The sequence below is a fragment of the Macaca mulatta genome, chromosome 13 (assembly GCF_049350105.2).
Source record: "Macaca mulatta isolate MMU2019108-1 chromosome 13, T2T-MMU8v2.0, whole genome shotgun sequence".
Taxonomy (NCBI): Eukaryota; Metazoa; Chordata; class Mammalia; order Primates; family Cercopithecidae; genus Macaca; species Macaca mulatta.
The window spans coordinates 49,060,018-49,079,167 of record NC_133418.1 but is presented as its reverse complement, the minus strand read 5'-3'; the positions used below and the strand labels follow the sequence as shown (position 1 = coordinate 49,079,167).

General features: G+C 38.3%; 1 protein-coding gene and 1 long non-coding RNA gene across 2 annotated transcripts in view; one reads left to right on the top strand and one right to left on the bottom strand.

Moving 5' to 3' along the window:
• The window catches only part of LOC144333998 (uncharacterized), a 34,793-nt gene extending 33,539 nt beyond the window's left edge, over positions 1 to 1,254 (bottom strand). The window contains exon 1 of the long non-coding RNA XR_013403154.1: positions 1,126 to 1,254. This is a non-coding gene — a long non-coding RNA (uncharacterized LOC144333998). The remainder of the gene's footprint in view (positions 1 to 1,125) is intronic.
• Positions 828 to 11,701, top strand: MRPL19 (mitochondrial ribosomal protein L19). The gene is made up of 6 exons (XM_001112069.5): positions 828 to 955; positions 1,147 to 1,264; positions 5,559 to 5,677; positions 5,947 to 6,081; positions 8,101 to 8,282; positions 8,423 to 11,701. Exons 1-6 carry the CDS (start codon positions 853 to 855, stop codon positions 8,642 to 8,644), a joined length of 879 nt encoding a protein of 292 aa, XP_001112069.2. The 5' UTR covers positions 828 to 852; the 3' UTR covers positions 8,645 to 11,701.
• Positions 11,702 to 19,150: the final 7,449 nt, after the last annotated feature.

Below are 19,150 nucleotides of genomic sequence, written 5' to 3'. Positions count from 1 at the left end.
AGTCATTTTCCAAATTTCTTAACAAGACTTTTCAGCTTTGCTTCTCCCACCTATCCATACCCACTGTTGCCCAGCCCAAATTCATTTGGGTTCCTCAAAGGGTTTAGGCTTTCTGTAGTCTCAAGGATTACGGGCCAGCAGTTCTGTCAGGAACTGTTCTATTCTCCTTTCTGTGCATTCAACAAAGAATTCATAAAATCAGCTGGGCGTGATGGTGCAAGACTGTAGTCGCAGCTACTCTGGAGGCTAAGGTGAGAGGACAGCCTGAGCTCAGGAGTTGGAGGCTGCAGAGCCATAATCCCGCCACTGCACTCCATCCAGCCTGGGCAACAGAAAAAGACCTTGTCTCAGAAAAACAAAACAAAACAAAATAAAAACAAAGAGTGAGGGCCCAGGTAGGTTCTAGGTGCTGGGATAAAACAGTGAGAAAAAAGAAGACTTTCTCCCTTCCCTTGCCTCATTATAGTATAATAGCAGATTTAAATACTAATCTAATAATTACACAAGAAAGAAAGAATTGCAAATGAGATCAGAGCTGCCAACAAAGGCATCTAGTGGGAATGAAGGCCTACAACGGGATTTTCACATAGCGAGAGCTTGCCTGAGAAGATAGAGTTGATCCAGAGAGGTAGGAAAGAGCTTTCTAGGCCGGGAGAACACCCCTGTGGAGGGGTGTAACTTAGCTCCTTATGGGGAACTAGAGAAATTTGCTCTTTTCCCAAGACATCAGGAAAGGAGCAGGGGGAGAGACTTATCTATTTTGTCCCACAGCAGCCGCCATCTAGTGGCACGCAGCTACAACCTCGTCGCGCTGATTACTGGGAGTTGTAGTCTTGACGTAAGCTAGCTGGCATGGCGTCCTGCATTGCAGCGGGGCACGGGGCTGCAATGGGCCTAGGTCGGAGTTTCCAAGCCGCCAGGACTTTGTTCCCCGCGCCGGCCTCTTTCGCCTGCAGTAAGAGGAGCGGGACTTGCGAGCTGGGGCGCGTTAGGGGCCCAGGGTCAGGATGGGGGAGGCGAGCCTGGAGATGAGAGGCAACCCCAGAGTTGGTCCTCCGTGGGACACCGGGTTGGGGGAGATTGCGGGGCTCTGCGGGATCTCAGGGCTGGCACTAGAGTCCTGACCTTCGTCGTCCGCTCCCGCAGGGGTCCACGCGGGGCCTGTCCGGCAGCACAGCACTGGGCCTTCCGAGCCCGGCGCGTTCCAGCCGCCGCCGAAGCCGGTCATCATGGACAAGCGCCGCCCGGCGGAACAGGAACGCAGGTGAGGCACTGCCCTGGCGCCAGGCCGGCAACTGGGGTCGGTGCGCGCTTGAGCGCGTTCGCGTTGGAGGTACTGGCTCTAAGGTGGGGGCTGCACCTTCACCTGCACGAACTGGTGTGTAGGATTCATGAACCCGTGCACCACAGTGTTCTGTCTTCCTCGCTTCTCCCCAAGCCAGCATTGAACTTCTTTGCAGTTTTATTGAGTCAGAACTTCAAGTAAGGATTCCCCATATTTTAAGCTCTTCTGTGGTATATGTCCTATACCAGAGTTTTTCTCTGAGGTACATCCTGTTTATACCTGTTTACGTCCAAGAGCCGTTCTTTTCTCTCAAAAGACCCCAACCCTGGATAGGAATAGATTGGCCAACTTAAAAAATTTGTTGTGGGTTAGGTTGGAAGTTTTGGCAGACAAGGCACAGTAAAAATTGCCTCTAAAGTGTGTCTGAAACTTATCAAAACAGTGTGAATAAAAACTAAAATGAATGGTGGTAATCTTGGAGGTGCATGTAAATTTAAAGTACTTAAGATCTGAAAAGAGAGCTTTGTAACAACCTTTTTAAAAAAACAGTTTTCAGAGGAAAAACCTGCTATGATTATAGGCTTCTTGAAAGGACTGTAGGTTGTTGATTGGTTTACCTCTGGGATTTTTTTTTTGTTTCCTAAATTTTTGAGATAGAGTGTGGTTCAGTCACCCAGCCTGGAGTGCAGTGGTGATCTTAACTCACTGCAGCCTCAAAACTCCTGGGTTCAAGTGATCCTCCCGCCTCAGCCTCCTGAGTAGCTGGAACTACAGGCACCACGCCTGCCCTTTTTATTTTATTTTATTTTATTTTTAACATTTAAAATATTCCACGGATTTAAATAGAAGTAAACTTGGAGTTAGATAACCTAGAAATTCAGAAAATATGTCCTTATAAAACTTTTTTTTTGAAGGTATTAATGGAATATCTCTTAAAGGGTGGCATTTAATAGAATTCACTTAAACAGGAATGTAAATGATATGTTCTGGAGAACGATTTGACAGAATTTAGTAAGTTTAAGTTGTGTATACCTTCTCACTCAGCACACAACCTAAACTCTTACATGTATGTACAAGGAGACAAGTACAAGAATGAATGTAAGTATTTTTTATAACAAAAATTTAGAGGCAGAATAGATAACCAACAGTAGGTGAATAGGCAAATGCATTCATATGACAGAATATTTATTGTACAGCAGTGAAAAGTGAATGAACTAGAACTAACTTTTAAACATGGATGATTTTCACAAATATGTGTGGGAAAAAACCTTTAGAATCATTAATGTAGTAGGATGCTATTTTTATGAAGTTTAAAACTATAGGCCAGGTGCAGTGGCTCACACCTGTAATCCCAGCACTTTGGGAGGTCAAGGAGGGCAGATCACGAAGTCAGGTGTTCGAGACCAGCCTGGCCAACATAGTGAAACCCCCGACTCTACTAAAAATACAAAAAAAAAAAAAAAAAAAAACAGACGTGGTTGCATGCACCTATAATCCCAGCTACTCAGGAGGCTGAGGCAGGAGAACTGCTTTAACCCAGGATGCGGAGGTTGCAGTGAGCTGAGATCGTGCCACTGCACTCCAGCCTGGTTGACAGAGCAAGACTCCGTCTCAGAAAAAACAGAAACAAAACTATACTAAACAATAGTATATGTTGCCCAGACATACATGCATATGTAAAGTAAAAAGAAATTTAAGGGGGACCTTCTGAAACTTCGCCAAACAGTCAAACATAACTTTACCAGTAGTGGTACCAGCTGATATTATGTGTCTCCTGATGTGACAGAATAAGTTGTTCACATCATCATCTCTGTGATATTCTTACTAAAATTATTTAACCTTAGTCTAGGCCTGTGGAAACAATCCAGAATCTAGGGATAAGATAGTAGGCCTTGACTGTTCAAAAAAGTTAATGTTATAAAAATACAAAGATGGGGAAAAGTCTTAGTTTGAGAGACTAACGACCAAATATGATGTGTGAAGCTTGATTGTATTTTGAATTGGGCAACAAATAGATGTAAAATACCTTCCCAGGATATTGACATACATTTGAGTATGAACCCTATATTAGACCACGCTTGTCCAACCTGCAGCCCAGGACAGCTTTAAATGTGGCCCAACACAAATTTATAAACTTTCTTAAAACATTATGAGATTTTTTTGTGACCTTTTTTTTTTTTTTAAGCTTACCAGCTATTGTTAGTGTCTTTTATGTGTGGCTCAAGATAATTCCTCCGGTGTGTCCCAGGGAAGCCAGAAGATTCGATACCTCTGTATTAGATTATGTTATCAAATTAATGCTAACTTTTATAGGTGTCATAAGGGTATCATGATAATATAGGAGCAAGTCCTTATTCTTAGCATAAGCCTTCTAAATTATTGAGGAATGAAATGCCTTGCTGTTCCATTTTTTTGAGACAGAGCCTTGCTTTTCTCACCCAGGCTGGAGTGCAGTGGCATGATCTTGGCTCTGCAGCCTCCTACTCCTAGGCCCCTCCCTACTCATTCTCCCAAGTGGCTGGGACTACAGGTGCCCGCCACCATGCCTGGCTATTTTTAACATTTTTTTTGTTGGAAAATGAGGTCTCACTATGTTGCCTAGCCTGGTCTGGAACTCCTGGGCTCAAATGATCTACCCTCCTCGGCCTCTCAAGTGTTGGGATAACAGATGTAAGCCACCACACCTTTGTCAAATGGTTCAGAAAAAAATGATATGTCTATGTAAAGCAAAGACAGCAGAATTTTAGCAGTTAGTAAAAGTAGATGAAAGATCTACAGTTGTTCATTGTATTATTTTTTTGGTAGGCTTTAAAATTTTCAAAGTAGAAAATTGAGGAAGAGAAAGAAATTCATGGGAATAATCACCAAATTTAGGATAGTAATTAACTCTACAGGGTAGGAAGGGATACACTGGGGCTTCCACAATATTGATAATTTATTTCTTGAGGTGGGTGGTAGAGACATGAATATTCATTGTACTGTCATTTATACTTTTTATGTAGAGTAAATATTTCTAATGAGCTTAAAATCAGTTAAAGAAGAAAAAAAGGAAGATTATTATTTTTTAAGCAAAAGGATTTCACCTTTATAAGATTTACACAGTTTTCACATAGCTTCATTTCTACAATCACAACAATCCTGAGGTAAACAGGCAGGGTCTAATCATTCTCTTTTTACAGAGGGAGAACCAGCAACTTAGGGAAATCAAAATGGGGACACGAACAGGATTTCTGTGGAAATTTAAGTAAATGAGAATTTATGGTGAATTTTTTATTCTAAAACAAATACCTCATCTTGGCCAAAAATGGGACATTACCCAAGGTCCCCTACTAGGCCAGAGGAGAAAAGCAAGGACTTCCCTCCTACAGAGGCACAAACAAGGCAGACTAGGACCCAGCAGTCGCCTAAGGCCCAAGGGTCTCCAGTTAGGAGAATGTGAAATGCAAGGATGTGGGACTGGCCTAAGGTACAGGAAGAGCAGTAAACAGAAGAAAACAGATGAGGAGGGGGAAAAGCAAGAATTATTAAGCATGGCAGGGAGCAAAGAGCACTACAAAGCCTCAGGATTTCTTCAAGGGATACTGCTGTACCAGGAGGGCAGAAAGATAATAACCACGAGACACCAGGACTACCAATAGGTGTCACAGTTGTCACAACCATCATACTCAAACTGGTCTACAGTCTTGGCCAGCAGATACAGCAAACAAGCCTGCAGATGCCGCAGGCCCTTCAGCACCATCTCCAGGGCCATCTTCTCTGATCAGGAAGATCATTTTAAAAGTCAGTTTATAATTAGTAATTTATATGTTGATGTCTTTTCTGACATAATTTATTGTAGCATGTATAGCTCAGTGTGAGACCTGTAGTAATGGTTATAGGCTTTGGAGACTGACAAACATACCTACATTTAAATCTTGACTTGACAGATTTATAGCTAATGTAGCAATGGGTTAGTTATTTACTTTTTTCAAGCTTCAGTTTCTTGCTCTGTAAAAAGCAGATGACACCAAACCGACATAGTTGCTAGAAGGATTAATTTATGCAATAGATGTTTCACAAAGCTTTTAACAAAATACCAGGTGAGTACTCAGGAATCGTTAGCTGTTTTCATGAGCATTAACAATTTTAGAAATAAGATTGACTTTTATTTAGACAGTGAACAATAAAACACGTCAATATCATATTCTTTAATTTCTTTGAAAAGCAGCAATTTTTCTTTTAGCAGCCTTTTAAGTTTACTTTTAATTAATTAATTTATTTGTATTTTTCACAGGTTCTTGAGTCCTGAATTCATTCCTCGAAGGGGAAGAACAGATCCTCTGAAATTTCAAATAGAAAGAAAAGATATGTTAGAAAGGAGAAAAGTACTCCACATCCCAGAGTTCTATGTTGGTCAGTAAGAGCTATATGCTTTTATTATTAGTGATTGCGTGGTTAGTTTCTTAGTGATTGGATGGTTAGTTTTCTTAAAAAACAAAAGAAGATTTTTTTTTTACATATCTGGGTTATGCTCATATGAAGTATTTATTCCTAAATTAAAAGATTTAGGAAGTGAAGAAGTTATCTAGCAATGCTATTTGTTTGTCTCTGCATCTTATATAAAGTTTACTTTTCAGCTGAGTGTGCTGGAAAAAAAGTTCACTTCTCTTTTGAATTTGTAGGAAGTATTCTTCGTGTTACTACAGCTGACCCATATGCCAGTGGAAAAATCAGCCAGTTTCTGGGGATTTGCATCCAGAGATCAGGAAGAGGCCTTGGAGCTACTTTTATCCTTAGGAATGTTATCGAAGGACAAGGTAAGTTTTATTTCATCATTTTTATTGTCTAGAAAATGTTATCTCAGGATTCCTTTTTGTTTCTCCATCCTGGGATAAGAAATCTGAAATTTGAAAGTAAAAGGGGACTCTGAGGGAAGATGTGGAGCCTCTGGCTTTAGAATGGATTGAGATTTGATGTTAATGATTAAATATGGTTGATGGACATCTTTCTCTTGAAGGCTTCTTATATTATTGGAGCAACAGTCATTAGAAATAGACTTTGCAAACCATGGCAACATCAAAGGGGGGAATAAATCACTATAAAGCAGTATGGGGATATTCGTTTTAGGAGCAAATAACCCATGAGTAAAACTTTAAGACAAACATATAATGTATTCATGAATTACTTGCTCCTAAAATGAATATCACTGTCTTATATGACTTGGGAGGAATTTTAAAAAGGCAAAATTGTGTTTGTATACTATGCCTTATAGGCAGAGGAACAAGTAGTAAAACTCTAGCAAGATTATTAATTAAAATGGCAGGAACAGTTAAGTTTATCAAGTTGAATGCTTCATGAAGTTCCAACAACAAGTATTCTTGTTTTCAAAGAAATTGAAAATGTGAAAGCAGTTGCTGTCTGTAATGACCTGGTGGGCTGTGCGTGTAGGAATTCAGCAGGACTTAATTGATTTGTGCCTTAAATCAGGTCAAATACTTGGAGAGGCCTTGTAATAGAAGTAAATGAGCATAGGAGTGAGTCATTTGATTTTCTTTAAGCATTAAGATAGTAATAGTTTCTCCTCCACATGGTTCTAGCCAATCAACTGTGAGATACTGAATTTGAAGTACTGGACACAGAATACTCCAAAAGGATTAGCTCCCTCTTGCCATTCTCTATAGTATGTCTGACTGTTGTAACCTGCCTCAACCTTCCCCATGACTACTTCCTGCATTAGTGTTTCCTTCTTGTCCAATGGCTTGTATACCATCTTTATAATGATAACTTCCAAATTTATAACTCCAGGACTGACCCTTTTTAAGTTCCAGATTTGCATTTGCAACTATCTGATCAACACTCTATTTGGATGTCTTACCAGCATAAGTTGAAAGCAGAACCCTTTATTTCCCCTTGCATGGTGTTCCATTCACAGTCTTTTCTATTTCCATAAATGGTACCACTGCCTACCCACTTACTTTCACACATGCAGTCAATCAAGTTTTCTTGGCACAATCTCCAAAAAATATATCACAGTTTTGTCTGTTCTTCCCTCTACATTGCTGTCACCCTCATCCATGTCACCATCATCTGCTTGCATTTGTGCAGTCTCTGGTTTACATTTCTGGTGTCTTATTCTGTTTGTGCTGTTATAACCAAATGCTACAGGCTGGGTAATTTAGAAAGAACAAATTTATTTCTCACAGTTCGGGAGGCTGGGAAATCTAAGTTCAAGGTGCTGGCAGGTTTGGTATTTGGTGAGGCCTCCTTCCCTGCATCCAAGATGGTGCCTTGTTGCTGTGTGCTCTGGAAGGGCCAAGCACTGTGCCCTCACATGGTGAAAGGTGAAAGGGAAAAAGCAAAACTAGTTCTCTCTAGCCCTTTAATCCACTAATCCTTAATCAAAGGAGCTTCTAACCAAAGTTGGAACTTAATATTTTACTTCTTTTGCACCATTAATCTTATTACTCTTAACATGGAAGATTGATTTTTCTTCAAGTAATTGGGAGATAAAAACATGACATAGGGAAAGATTCAGACTTTCTCTGATGTTACTACTATGAGAATTAAGAGATATGTGACTCAACATATTTCTAGAAGCCATTTTTTCTTTTTTAGACTATCATTCCAATTCAGACTTTCTCACTTTATATTTAAATGGATTTTAGCTTATTTCTATTTCTTTCAGTAATCTTTATCTTAAACATTTCAAATTAACGGCACATTTGCTACATGCAAAACTTTGTGCTAATTCCTTTATGAAACCCTTTTACTGTAGTATGAAACATGTATAGGAATGTGGACTTAGATTGTAAGAATGTATTTTATTTTCTATTTAGGTGTTGAGATTTGCTTTGAACTTTATAATCCTCGGGTCCACGAGATTGAAGTGGTCAAATTAGAGAAACGGCTGGATGATAGCTTGCTGTACTTACGAGATGCCCTTCCTGAATATAGCACTTTTGATGTGAATATGAAGCCAGTAGCACAAGAGCCTACCCAGAAAGTTCCTGTTAATGAGGTATGGGTTATACATTTGAAACTAGAAGTTCAAGTATAAAATAAGAAAGAATCATCTTAATGAAAACTTCAGAAGAATTTTTGCTTATGCCTATCAGCCTAATTATTCCTTTTTTTTTTTTTTTTTTAAATCTTCCTTAGCTGAAAGTGAAAATGAAGCCTAAGCCCTGGTCTAAACGCTGGGAACGTCCAAATTTTGATATTAAAGGAATCAGATTTGATCTTTGTTTAACTGAAGAGCAAATGGAAGAAGCTCAGAAGTGGAGTCAGCCATGGCTTGAATTTGATATGATGAGGGAATATGATACTTCAAAAATTGAAGCTGCAATATGGAAGGAAATTGAAGCGTCGAAAAGGTCTTGATTCTGAGAATGAATTTGGTTAGTTGCAGAAGATTATTGGCTCTAAGAGGATATATTTTGAGACCAATTTAATTTCATTTATAAGAACATAGTAATTAAGTGACCTAAACATTCATTGTTTTAATACTTTTTTGTAAAATAAAACTTGTACACCAGTTTATTACTCTAAAAAGAGAATTACACATGCCAAATGGTCCGATGTCCATTTGCTTATTGGAGGTAAAGCTACAATAGAAGTCAGAGCATCACCAGAATGTTCTTTAATGAGCATGGAATCTGAGCAAGGGGAATAGTTGGGGTGATTTTTTGTAAATTGAGAAACAATTCATAAGCACAATAATGTATGATTTACAGAATAATAAAATAAACATTCATGTACCCACTATCAGGTTAAGAAATCGAACATTTAGTAATAATATCTAAGAATGTTCAGAAATAAAACATTTAATAAGATCTCAGAAGATTCTGGTGTATCTGCAATTGTATCTCTTTCCGTTTTAAATGTAAACATCATCTTGACTTGTTAATCATTCCTTTGCATTTCTTTTAGTTTACTGCCTACATATATTCTTCAACAATATATTTAATTTTGAAAAACCTGTTAGCAAGTATAAAAGGGCAGTATTACTATTATTGCATGAAGGCTTCAAGGGAAACGTTACAGTCTTTGGGTCACAGTCTGGCTTCAGCTCCCCCTGAGAGTTTAAAAGGCCAATTTTGCAAGTTCATGGCTAAGGTTATGAGTGAGTTCTGCTAAACAGAAGGCTCACTACAGGTATCTGGCAGGATTATACTGGGTAACTGGATGTTGCGGAAATGTGGTTAGAAGAAGAAAACTTTTTTGATGCTCACAGCATGATGAATCAAAGTCTACATCTTAGGATTAGGTCAAAACAATACCTTTGGTATATGATATGAGTGTTGTTGCTGATCCATGCAGCATGGATTGGAAAGCTGGGGTATAATCACACATGCTTAAGAAAAGCATGTAATTTGGTCCATACTCACCTGGGTATACTGTTGCTCAGGTTAAAAGGTACAGTACTATCCTAAATCTTGAAGGCAACTCTCAACCTGTCCATTACCTTCATTCCATCATTACCTTCAGATCTGCCCTCTAATTCCTAGCTATCTTGGGACTAACTTCTTTCCTGTGCTCAGCTGTTTTCTGGATTCCATATTTTCCATTTTATTGAGTTAAAAATATTGTTGCTCCATTTTCTTTGTTTCCCTCGTTGTATGGAGAAATCCAATGCCATTTTGATTTCTGTTTCTCATAAATTTAATGATGATGTGCCTTGGTGTGGGTCTGTATTTATGCATTGTATTGGGTTTTAGGTGAACCCTTCCAAGGTAGTAACTCACTTCTGTCAGTTCTGGGAAACACTTAGCATTGGTTGATGATTTATTCTCTGTGGCTTTGTTCTCCAAACTATTTTTTGGATGCTGGATATCCAGCACTGGGTATCTATTTCCTTACCTCCCTCCCTTGACCCCAATATCTTTGTGTTTTAGCTCTTTAGGTCGATCTTCCAACTCTTTGCTATTGTATTTAAAAATCTTAAAGACCCCTTCTTGATTTGTAAAAGTTCCTTTTCTTATAACCAAAAAGCCTTTATCTATGGATTTGCTCATAGATAAAGGGTATTCAATATAGTGTTTGTATTTTTTTTTCATTTAAAATTGTTTGCACATCTATTTCCTCCAAATTTCTTTCTGTATTTATTTATTTATTTATTTTTGTCTGTATTTCAGGCTTTTCCAGGATATCTGGTAATCTTTGGCTGTCTTATGGTTGAATGAGGGACTAAAAAGCTTCAAAGCCTTGGGATTGTGGCAAGGGGTTGTCTTTAGGGTTATCTGAATGGGCTTTTTTGGGAGTCCCCTCCTCCACATGAATATTTTGGTTTTGTCAGATTTCCTAGAATAGAGGCTTCCAATCTCCTTCCTGGAGGGGTCTGCCCAGGAAGGAGATTGTCTAGGGGTCTGTCTGTCATGCAGCAGCTTTCAGCTACTTCCTTGATCTTTTTCACTTATGATTATATAGTCATGTTACTACTGTCAACAGGTAATAGATATCCTATCCTTCACTTGTTTAGATTATTTGCTGAGATAACCTCTCAAAAGAACCTCTCAAAATAAAAGGTTAACAAGAGCCTCTATCTTATATTTTTCTTCTCTTTATCTTGTTAGAAGATAGCTATTAAAACCTGTTCATTTTCTGTCTTGATAAACACACTTGAATATTGGTAGAATGGTAGATGGGTGTATTTTAGGATCTAAAGCTCTGCAAATGTATGATCAGCTTGTAAGTACAGGTGCTCAAAAACATGTATCCAATCATGCTTTTTACTCTGTAGGAGTATCTTTAAAATTCTTGTGAATTTTCCCCCAGAAGTAAAGCAAATCTTCCCCCAGAAATAAAATTAAACATGCATAATCTAAAGCTTTTTTTATTGTGGTAGGATATATATAATATAATTTGCCATTGTAAACATTTTAAATTTACAAGTCAGAGGCATTAATTACATTCACAATGTTGTGAAATTATTACTACTATTTCCAAAATTTTCTCATCACCCCAAACTGAAACTGTGTAACTATTAAGCAATAACCTCATTCCTGTATCTCTCCCAGCCCCAGGTAACCTCACCTGCTTGTTTTTATCTTTGAGACAAGGTCTCATTCTGTCACTCAGGTAAGAGTGCAGTGGTGTGATCATAGCTCACTGCAGCCTCAAAATCCTGGGCTCAAGCAGTTCTCCCACCTCAGCCTCCTTGAGTAGCTAGGATTACAGGCACATGTTCACTGCACCTGGCTGATTTTGTTTTTTGCAGAGATGTGGTGTTGCTATGTTTCCCATGCTGGTCTTGAGCTCCTGGCCTCAAGCAGTCCTTAAGATTCATCCATGTTGTGGCATGTATCAGAATTTCATTTGTTTTTATGATAATATTCCACTGTATGTGTACACATGTTGTTTATCTTCTGATGAACACTGGGATATTTCTACCTTTTGGCTATTGTGAATAATGCTGCAATAAACATTGATATAAGTATATATTTGATTGCCTGTTTCTAAGTTCTCTTGGGTATACATCTTGAGTGGAATTGCTAGATAATGTCATCTTTTATTTCTCTTGTGATTTCTTCTTTGATCCACTGGTTGAGTGTGTTAATTTCTACATGTTTATGAATTTCCCACTATTTTTTGTTATTGATTTCCAAGTTCATTCCATTGTGATTAGAGAAGATACTTAGTATGATTTTAATGTTTTTAAGTTTGAGAATTGGTGTGTGGCCTAATAGATGGTCTGTCCTGGAGAATGTTCCTTGTACACTTGAGCAAAATGTGTATCATGCTATTGTTGACTGTAGTGTTCTATATGTCTCTTAGGTCAAGGTGGTTTATAATGTGTTAAAGTTCTCTTTTTTTAAAAAAATGTTTGCACAGAGTATCTTTTTTTGTTGTTGTTGTTGAGATGGAGTCTCCCTTTGTCACCCAGGCTGGAGTGCAGTGGCACAATCTCGGCTTACTGCAAGCTCGAACTCCCAGGTTCACACCATTCTCCTGCCTCAGCCTCTCGAGTAGCTGGGACTACAGGCGCCCGCCACCATGCCCGGCTAAATTTTTTAAAATATTTTTTTAGTACAGACGGGGTTTCACTGTGTTAGCCAGGATGGTCTCAATCTCCTGACCTCACGATCCACCCGCCTCGGCCTCCCAAAGTGCTGGGATTATAGGCGTGAGCCATCGTGCCTGGCCCAGAGTATCTTTATCTATGTGTTCCATGTACTTGTGTCTTTGGATCTGTAGTATTCTCTTGTAGACAGTATATCACTATCTTGTTTTTTTTTTTTTTTTTTTTTTTTGGTCCATTCTGCCAATTTCTGCCTTTTGATTGGAAAATTTAATCCATTTACATTTAAAGTAATTAAGGAAGGACTTTCTTCTACCATTTAACACTTTTTCTATATGTCAGATACTTTTTTGGCCCCTCATTTCCTCTTTATGGCCTTCTTTTCTGTTTTTTTTGTAGTGAACTAATCTAATTCTCTTCTCACTCCATTTTGTGTATATTTGTTAGATATTTTATTTGTGGTTGCTATGGGGATTATAGTTAACATCCTACACTTACAACAATCTAATTTGAACTGATACCAATTTACCTTCAATAGCATACAAAATCTCTACTCCTGTAAAGCTCTGCCCCTGCCACCCTTATGTTATTGATGGCACAAATTACATGTTTATGTATTTGATGCCTAATAAAAAATTTATAGTTATTTGTATGAGTTTGTCTTTTAAATCATTTAGGAAATAAAAAGTGGAGTTAGAAAACAGTATGACAGTAATACTGACTTTTATATTTGTCAATATATCTTATTTTGGATCTTTATTTCAATATACAGATTTGAGTTACTGTCTAGTGCCCTTTCATTTCAGCCCAAAGGATTCCCTTATGCATTTCTTGCAGGGCAAGTCTAATTGTAATAAACTCCCTCAGCTTTTGTTTTATCTGAGAATGTCTTGATTTCTCCCTTATTTTTGCCAGATACACGAATTTTTAGTAACAGTATTTTTCTTTCAGCACTTTAAATATGTCATCCCACTACCTTCTGACTCCATGGTTTCTCATGAGATATTAAATGTTATAAAATTTGAGGATTCCTCATTCTTGATGAGTCAGTTCTTATTGCTTTTCAGATTTGCTCAGCTTTTGTCTTTTGACAGTTTGATTATAACGTGGCTCAGTGTGGGTCTCTGAGTTTATCCCACTTGGAGTTTGTTGAGTTTCTTGGAGTCATAGATTTATGTCTTTTATCAAATTTTGGACATCTTTGGCTATTATTTATTCAATTTTTTTCACTGCTTTCTTTTCCTTCTGAAATATTCTTAATGTACATGTTGGTCTGTTTGATGCTCTCTCACCAGTTTCTTAGGCTGTGTTCTCTTTTGTTCCTCAGACTTGATTATTGCAGTTGCCCTTCTTTTTTTCAAGTTTGTTGATTTTTCTCCCTGTTCAGATCAACTGTTGAACTCCTCTGGTGAATTTATTTCAGTTACTGTACTTTTCAGCTCCAAAATTTATCTTTGGTTCCTTTTTATAATTTCTATGTCTTTACTGATATTCTCATTTTGTTCATATGTCTGTTTCTTCCTTTAGTTCTTTGTCCATGCTTTCTTTTAGTTCTTTGGGCTTATGTAAGACGATTGTTTAAAGTCTTTGCATAGTAAGTCCAATGTCTTTGCTTCTTCAGGGATGGATTTCATTATTTTCTTTTCAATGAGCCATACTTTCCTGTGTCTTTGTATGCTGTCTTTTTGTTGTTGAAAACTGTATGTTTGAACATTATAAGGTGGTGGCCCTGAAAATCAGATACTCCCCCCTTCCTGAGAGTTAATTTTTATTATCTTATTATTGAAGATTATAGCAGTCTACTGTTTAGTGACATTTCCAAACTATTTTTGCAAAGACGACTACTTCTGTGTGTCATCACTGAAGTCTGTGTTCCTTAGCTTGTGTTTAATAGTTTGACATAGATTTCTTTGAAAGGAGTTAAAACTAGCAGACAAACATCTCTCCCAGTCTTTGCAGATTGGCTCTGTGCTGGGCTTTTCCCTTAATACTTAGCCAGGCTTGTACTGAGCCTAGCAATCAGGCCCAAAACCATAGTGTCTTTGCAGGTCTTGTCTGAGCAAGCTTTTTGCTGTGTATGCATGTAGTTTCCTAAATCTCCCTGTATGTGCTGTTGAATATTCTAATTTCCCAAAGAAACTCCTTTGCAGCTTTTTCTCACAGAACACAGATGGTTTTTATGGTATCTTGACCATAGTCTTTCGACCCAGGTGTTTGCAGGTTGTTAGTTCACCTAACACTTTTTTCTTTTTTTTTTTTTTTTGTTATACATTAAGTTCTAGGGTACATGTGCACAAGGTGCAGGTTTGTTACATATGTATACTTGTGCCATGTTGGTGTGCTGCACCCATCAACTCGTCAGCACCCATCAACTCATCATTTACATCAGGTATAACTCCCAATGCCATCCCTCCCCCCTCCACGCTCCCCATAATAGGCCCCAGTGTGTGATGTTCCCCTTCCCGAGTCCAAGTGATCTCGTTCAATTCTGACCTATGAGTGAGAACATGCGGTGTTTGGTTTTCTGTTCTTGCGATAGTTTGCTGAGAATGATGGTTTCCAGCTGCATCCATGTCCCTACAAAGGACACAAACTCATCCTTTTTTATGGCTGCATAGTATTCCATGGTGTATATGTGCCACATTTTCTTAATCCAGTCTGTCACTGATGGACATTTGGGTTGATTCCAAGTCTTTGCTATTGTGAATAGTGCCGCAATGAACATACGTGTGCATGTGTCTTTATAGCACCATGACTTATAATCCTTTGGGTATATACCCAGTAATGGGATGGCTGGGTCATATGGTACTTCTAGTTCTAGATCCTTGAGGAATTGCGATACTGTTTTCCACAATGGTTGAACCAGTTTACAATCCCACCAACAGTGTAAAAGTGTTCCTATTTCTCCACATCCTCTCCAGCACCTGTTGTTTCCTGACTTTTGAATGATTGCCATTCTAACTGGTGTGAGATAGTATTTCATTGTGGTTTTGATTTGCATTTCTCTGATGGCCAGTGATGACAAGCATTTTTTCATGTGTCTGTTGGCTGTATGAATGTCTTCTTTTGAGAAACGTCTGTTCATATCCTTTGCCCACTTTTTGATGGGGTTGCTTTTTTTCTTGTAAATTTGATTGAGTTATTTGTAGGTTCTGAATATTAGCCCTTTGTCAGATGCGTAGATTGCAAAAATTTTCTCCCATTATGTAGGCTGCCTGTTCACTCTGATGGTAGTTTCTTTTGCTGTGCAGAAGCTCTTTAGTTTAATTAGATCCCATTTGTCAATTTTGGCTTTTGTTGCCATTGCTTTTGGTGTTTTAGACATGAAGTCCTTGCCCATGCCTATGTCCTGAATGGTACTACTTAGGTTTTCTTCTAGGGTTTTTATGGTATTAGGTCTAACATTTAAGTCTCTAATCCATCTTGAATTAATTTTCGTATAAGGAGTAAGGAAAGGATCCAGTTTCAGCTTTCTACTTATAGCTAGCCAATTTTCCCAGCACCATTTATTAAATAGGGAATCCTTTCTCCATTTCTTGTTTTTGTCAGGTTTGTCAAAGATCAGATGGCTGTAGATGTGTGGTATTATTTCTGAGGGCTCTGTTCTGTTCCATTGGTCTATATGTCTGTTTTGGTACCAGTACCATGCAGTTTTGGTTACTGTAGCCTTGTAGTACAGTTTGAAGTCAGGTAGCGTGATGCCTCCAGTTGTTCTTTTGACTTAGGATTGTCTTGGCAATGTGGGCTCTTTTTTGGTTCCATATGAACTTTAAAGCAGTTTTTTCCAATTCTGTGAAGAAAGTCATTGGTAGCTCGATGGGAATGGCTTTGAATCTATAAATTACCTTGGGCAGTATGGCCATTTTCACGATACTGATTCTTCCTATCCATGAGCATGGTATGTTCTTCCATTTGTTTGTGTCCTCTTTTATTTCACTGAGCAGTGGTTTGTAGTTCTCCTTGAAGAGGTCCTTTATATCTCTTGTAAGTTGGACTCCTAGGTATTTTATTCTCTTTGAAGCAATTGTGAATGTAAGTTCATTCATGATTTGGCTCTGTTTTTCTGTTACTGGTGTATAAAAATGCTTCTGATTATTGCACATTGATTTTGTATCCTGAGACTTTGCTGATGTTGCTTATCAGCTTAAGGAGATTTTGGGCTGAGACGATGGGGTTTTCTAAATATACAATCATGTCATCTGCAAACAGGGACAATTTGACTTCTTTTCCTAACTGAATACCCTTTATTTCTTTCTCTTGCCTGATTGCCATGGCCAGAACTTCCAACACTATGTTGAACAGGAGTGGTGAGAGAGGGCATCCCTGTCTTGTGCCAGTTTTCAAAGGGAATGCCTCCAGTTTTTGTGCATTCAGTATGATATTGGCTGTGGGTTTGTCAAAAATAGCTCTTATTATTTTGAGATACATTCCATCAATACCGAATTTATTGAGAATTTTTAGCATGAAGGGCTGTTGAATTTTGTCAAAGACCTTTTCTGCATCTATTTAGATAAAGATGTGGTTTTTGTCTTTGGTTCTGTTTATATGATGGATTTCGTTTATTGATTTGCGTATGTTGAACCAGCCTTGCATCCCAGGGATGAAGCCCACTTGATCATGGTGGATAAGCTTTTTGATGTGCTGCCGGATTTGGTTTGCCAGTATTTTATTGCAGATTTTTGCATTGATGTTCATCAGGGATATTGGTCTAAAATTCTCTTTTTTTGTGGTATCTCTGTGAGGCTTTGGTATCAGGATGATGTTGGCCTCATAAAATGAGTTAGGGAGGATTCCCTCTTTTTCTATTGATTGGAATAGTTTCAGAAGGAATGGTACCAGCTCCTCCTTGTACCTCCAGTAGAATTCGGCTGTGAATCCGTCTGGTCCTGGACTTTTTTTTGGTTGGTAGACTATTAATTATTGCCTCAATTTCAGAGGCTGCTATTGGTCTATTCAGGGATTCAACTTCTTCCTGGTTTACTCTTGGGAGAGTGTAAGTGTCCAGGAAATTATCCATTTCTTCTAGGTTTTCTAGTTTATTTGCATAGAGGTGTTTATAGTATTCTCTGATGGTAGTTTGTATTTCTGTGGGGTTGGTGGTGATATCCCCTTTATCATTTTTATTGTGTCGATTTGATTCTTCTCTCTTTTCTTTATTAGTCTTGTTAGCGGTTTATCAATTTTGTTGATCTTTTCAAAAAACCAACTCCTGGATTCATTGATTTTTTGGAGGGTTTTTTGTGTCTCTATCTCCTTCAGTTCTGCTCTGATCTTAGTTATTTCTTGCCTTCTGCTAGCTTTTGAATGTGTTTGTTCTTGCTTCTCTAGTTCTTCTCATTGTGATGTTAGGGTGTCAATTTTAGATCTTTCCAGCTTTCTCTTGTGGGCATTTAGTGCTATAAATTTCCCTCTACACACTGCTTTAAATGTGTCCCAGAGATTCTGGTATGTTGTATCTTTGTTCTCATTGGTTTCAAAGAACATCTTTATTTCTGCCTTCATTTCATTATGTACCCAGTAGTCATTCAGGAGCAGGTTATTCAGTTTCCATGTAGTTGAGCGGTTTTGAGTGAATTTCTTAGTCCTGAGTTCTAGTTTGATTGCACTGTGGTCTGAGAGACAGTTTGTTATAATTTCTGTTCTTTTACATTTGCTGAGGAGTGTTTTACTTCCAACTATGTGGTTTATTTCGGAATAAGTGCGATGTGGTGCTGAGAAGAATGTATATTCTGTTGATTTTGGGTGGAGAGTTCTGTAGATGTCTATTAGGTCCGCTTGTTGCAGAGATGAGTTCAATTCCTGGATATCCTTGTTAACTTTCTGTCTTGTTGATCAGTCTAATGTTGACTGTGGGGTGTTGAAGTCTCCCATTATTATTGTATGGGAGTCTAAGTCTGTTTGTAAGTCTCTAAGGACTTCCTTTATGAATCTGGGTGCTCCTGTATTGGGCGCGTATATATTTAGGATAGTTAGCTCTTCCTGTTGAATTGATCCCTTTACCATTATGTAATGGCCTTCTTTGTCTCTTTTGATCTTTGATGGTTTAAAGTCTGTTTTATCAGAGACTAGGATTGCAATGCCTGCTTTTTTTTGTTCTCCATTTGCTTGGTAGATCTTCCTCCATCCCTTCATTTTGAGCCTATGTGTGTCTCTGCATGTGAGATGGGTCTCCTGAATACAGCAAACTGATGTGTCTTGACTTTTTATCCAATTTGCCAGTCTGTGTCTTTAATTGGACCATTTAGTCCATTAACATTTAAGGTTAATATTGTTATGTGTGAAGCTGATCCTGTCATTGTGATATTAGCTGGTTATTTTGCTCGTTAGTTGATGCAGTTTCTTCCTAGCATCGATGGTCTTTACATTTTGGCATGTTTTTGCAATGGCTAGTACCAGTTGTTCCTTTCCATGTTTAGTGCTTCCTTCAGGATCTGTTGTAGGGCAGGCCTGGTGTTGACAAAATCTCTAAGCATTTGCTTTTCTGTAAAGGATTTTATTTCTCCTTCACTGATGAAACTTCGTTTGGCTGGATATGAAATTCTGGGTTTAAAATTCTTTTCTTTAAGAATGTTGAATATTGGCCCCCACTCTCTTCTGGCTTGTAGAGTTTCTGCTGAGAGATCTGTTGTTAGTCTGATGGGCTTCCCTTTGTGGGTAACCAGACCTTTCTCTCTGGCTGCCCTTAACAGTTTTTTCTTCATTTCAACTTTGGAGAATCTGACAATTATGTGTCTTGGAGTTGCTCTACTCAAGGAGTATCTCTGTGGCGTTCTTTGTATTTCCTGTATTTGAATGTAGGCCTGCCCTACTAGGTTCGGGAAGTTCTCCTGGATGATATCCTGCAGAGTGTTTTCCAACTTGGTTCCATT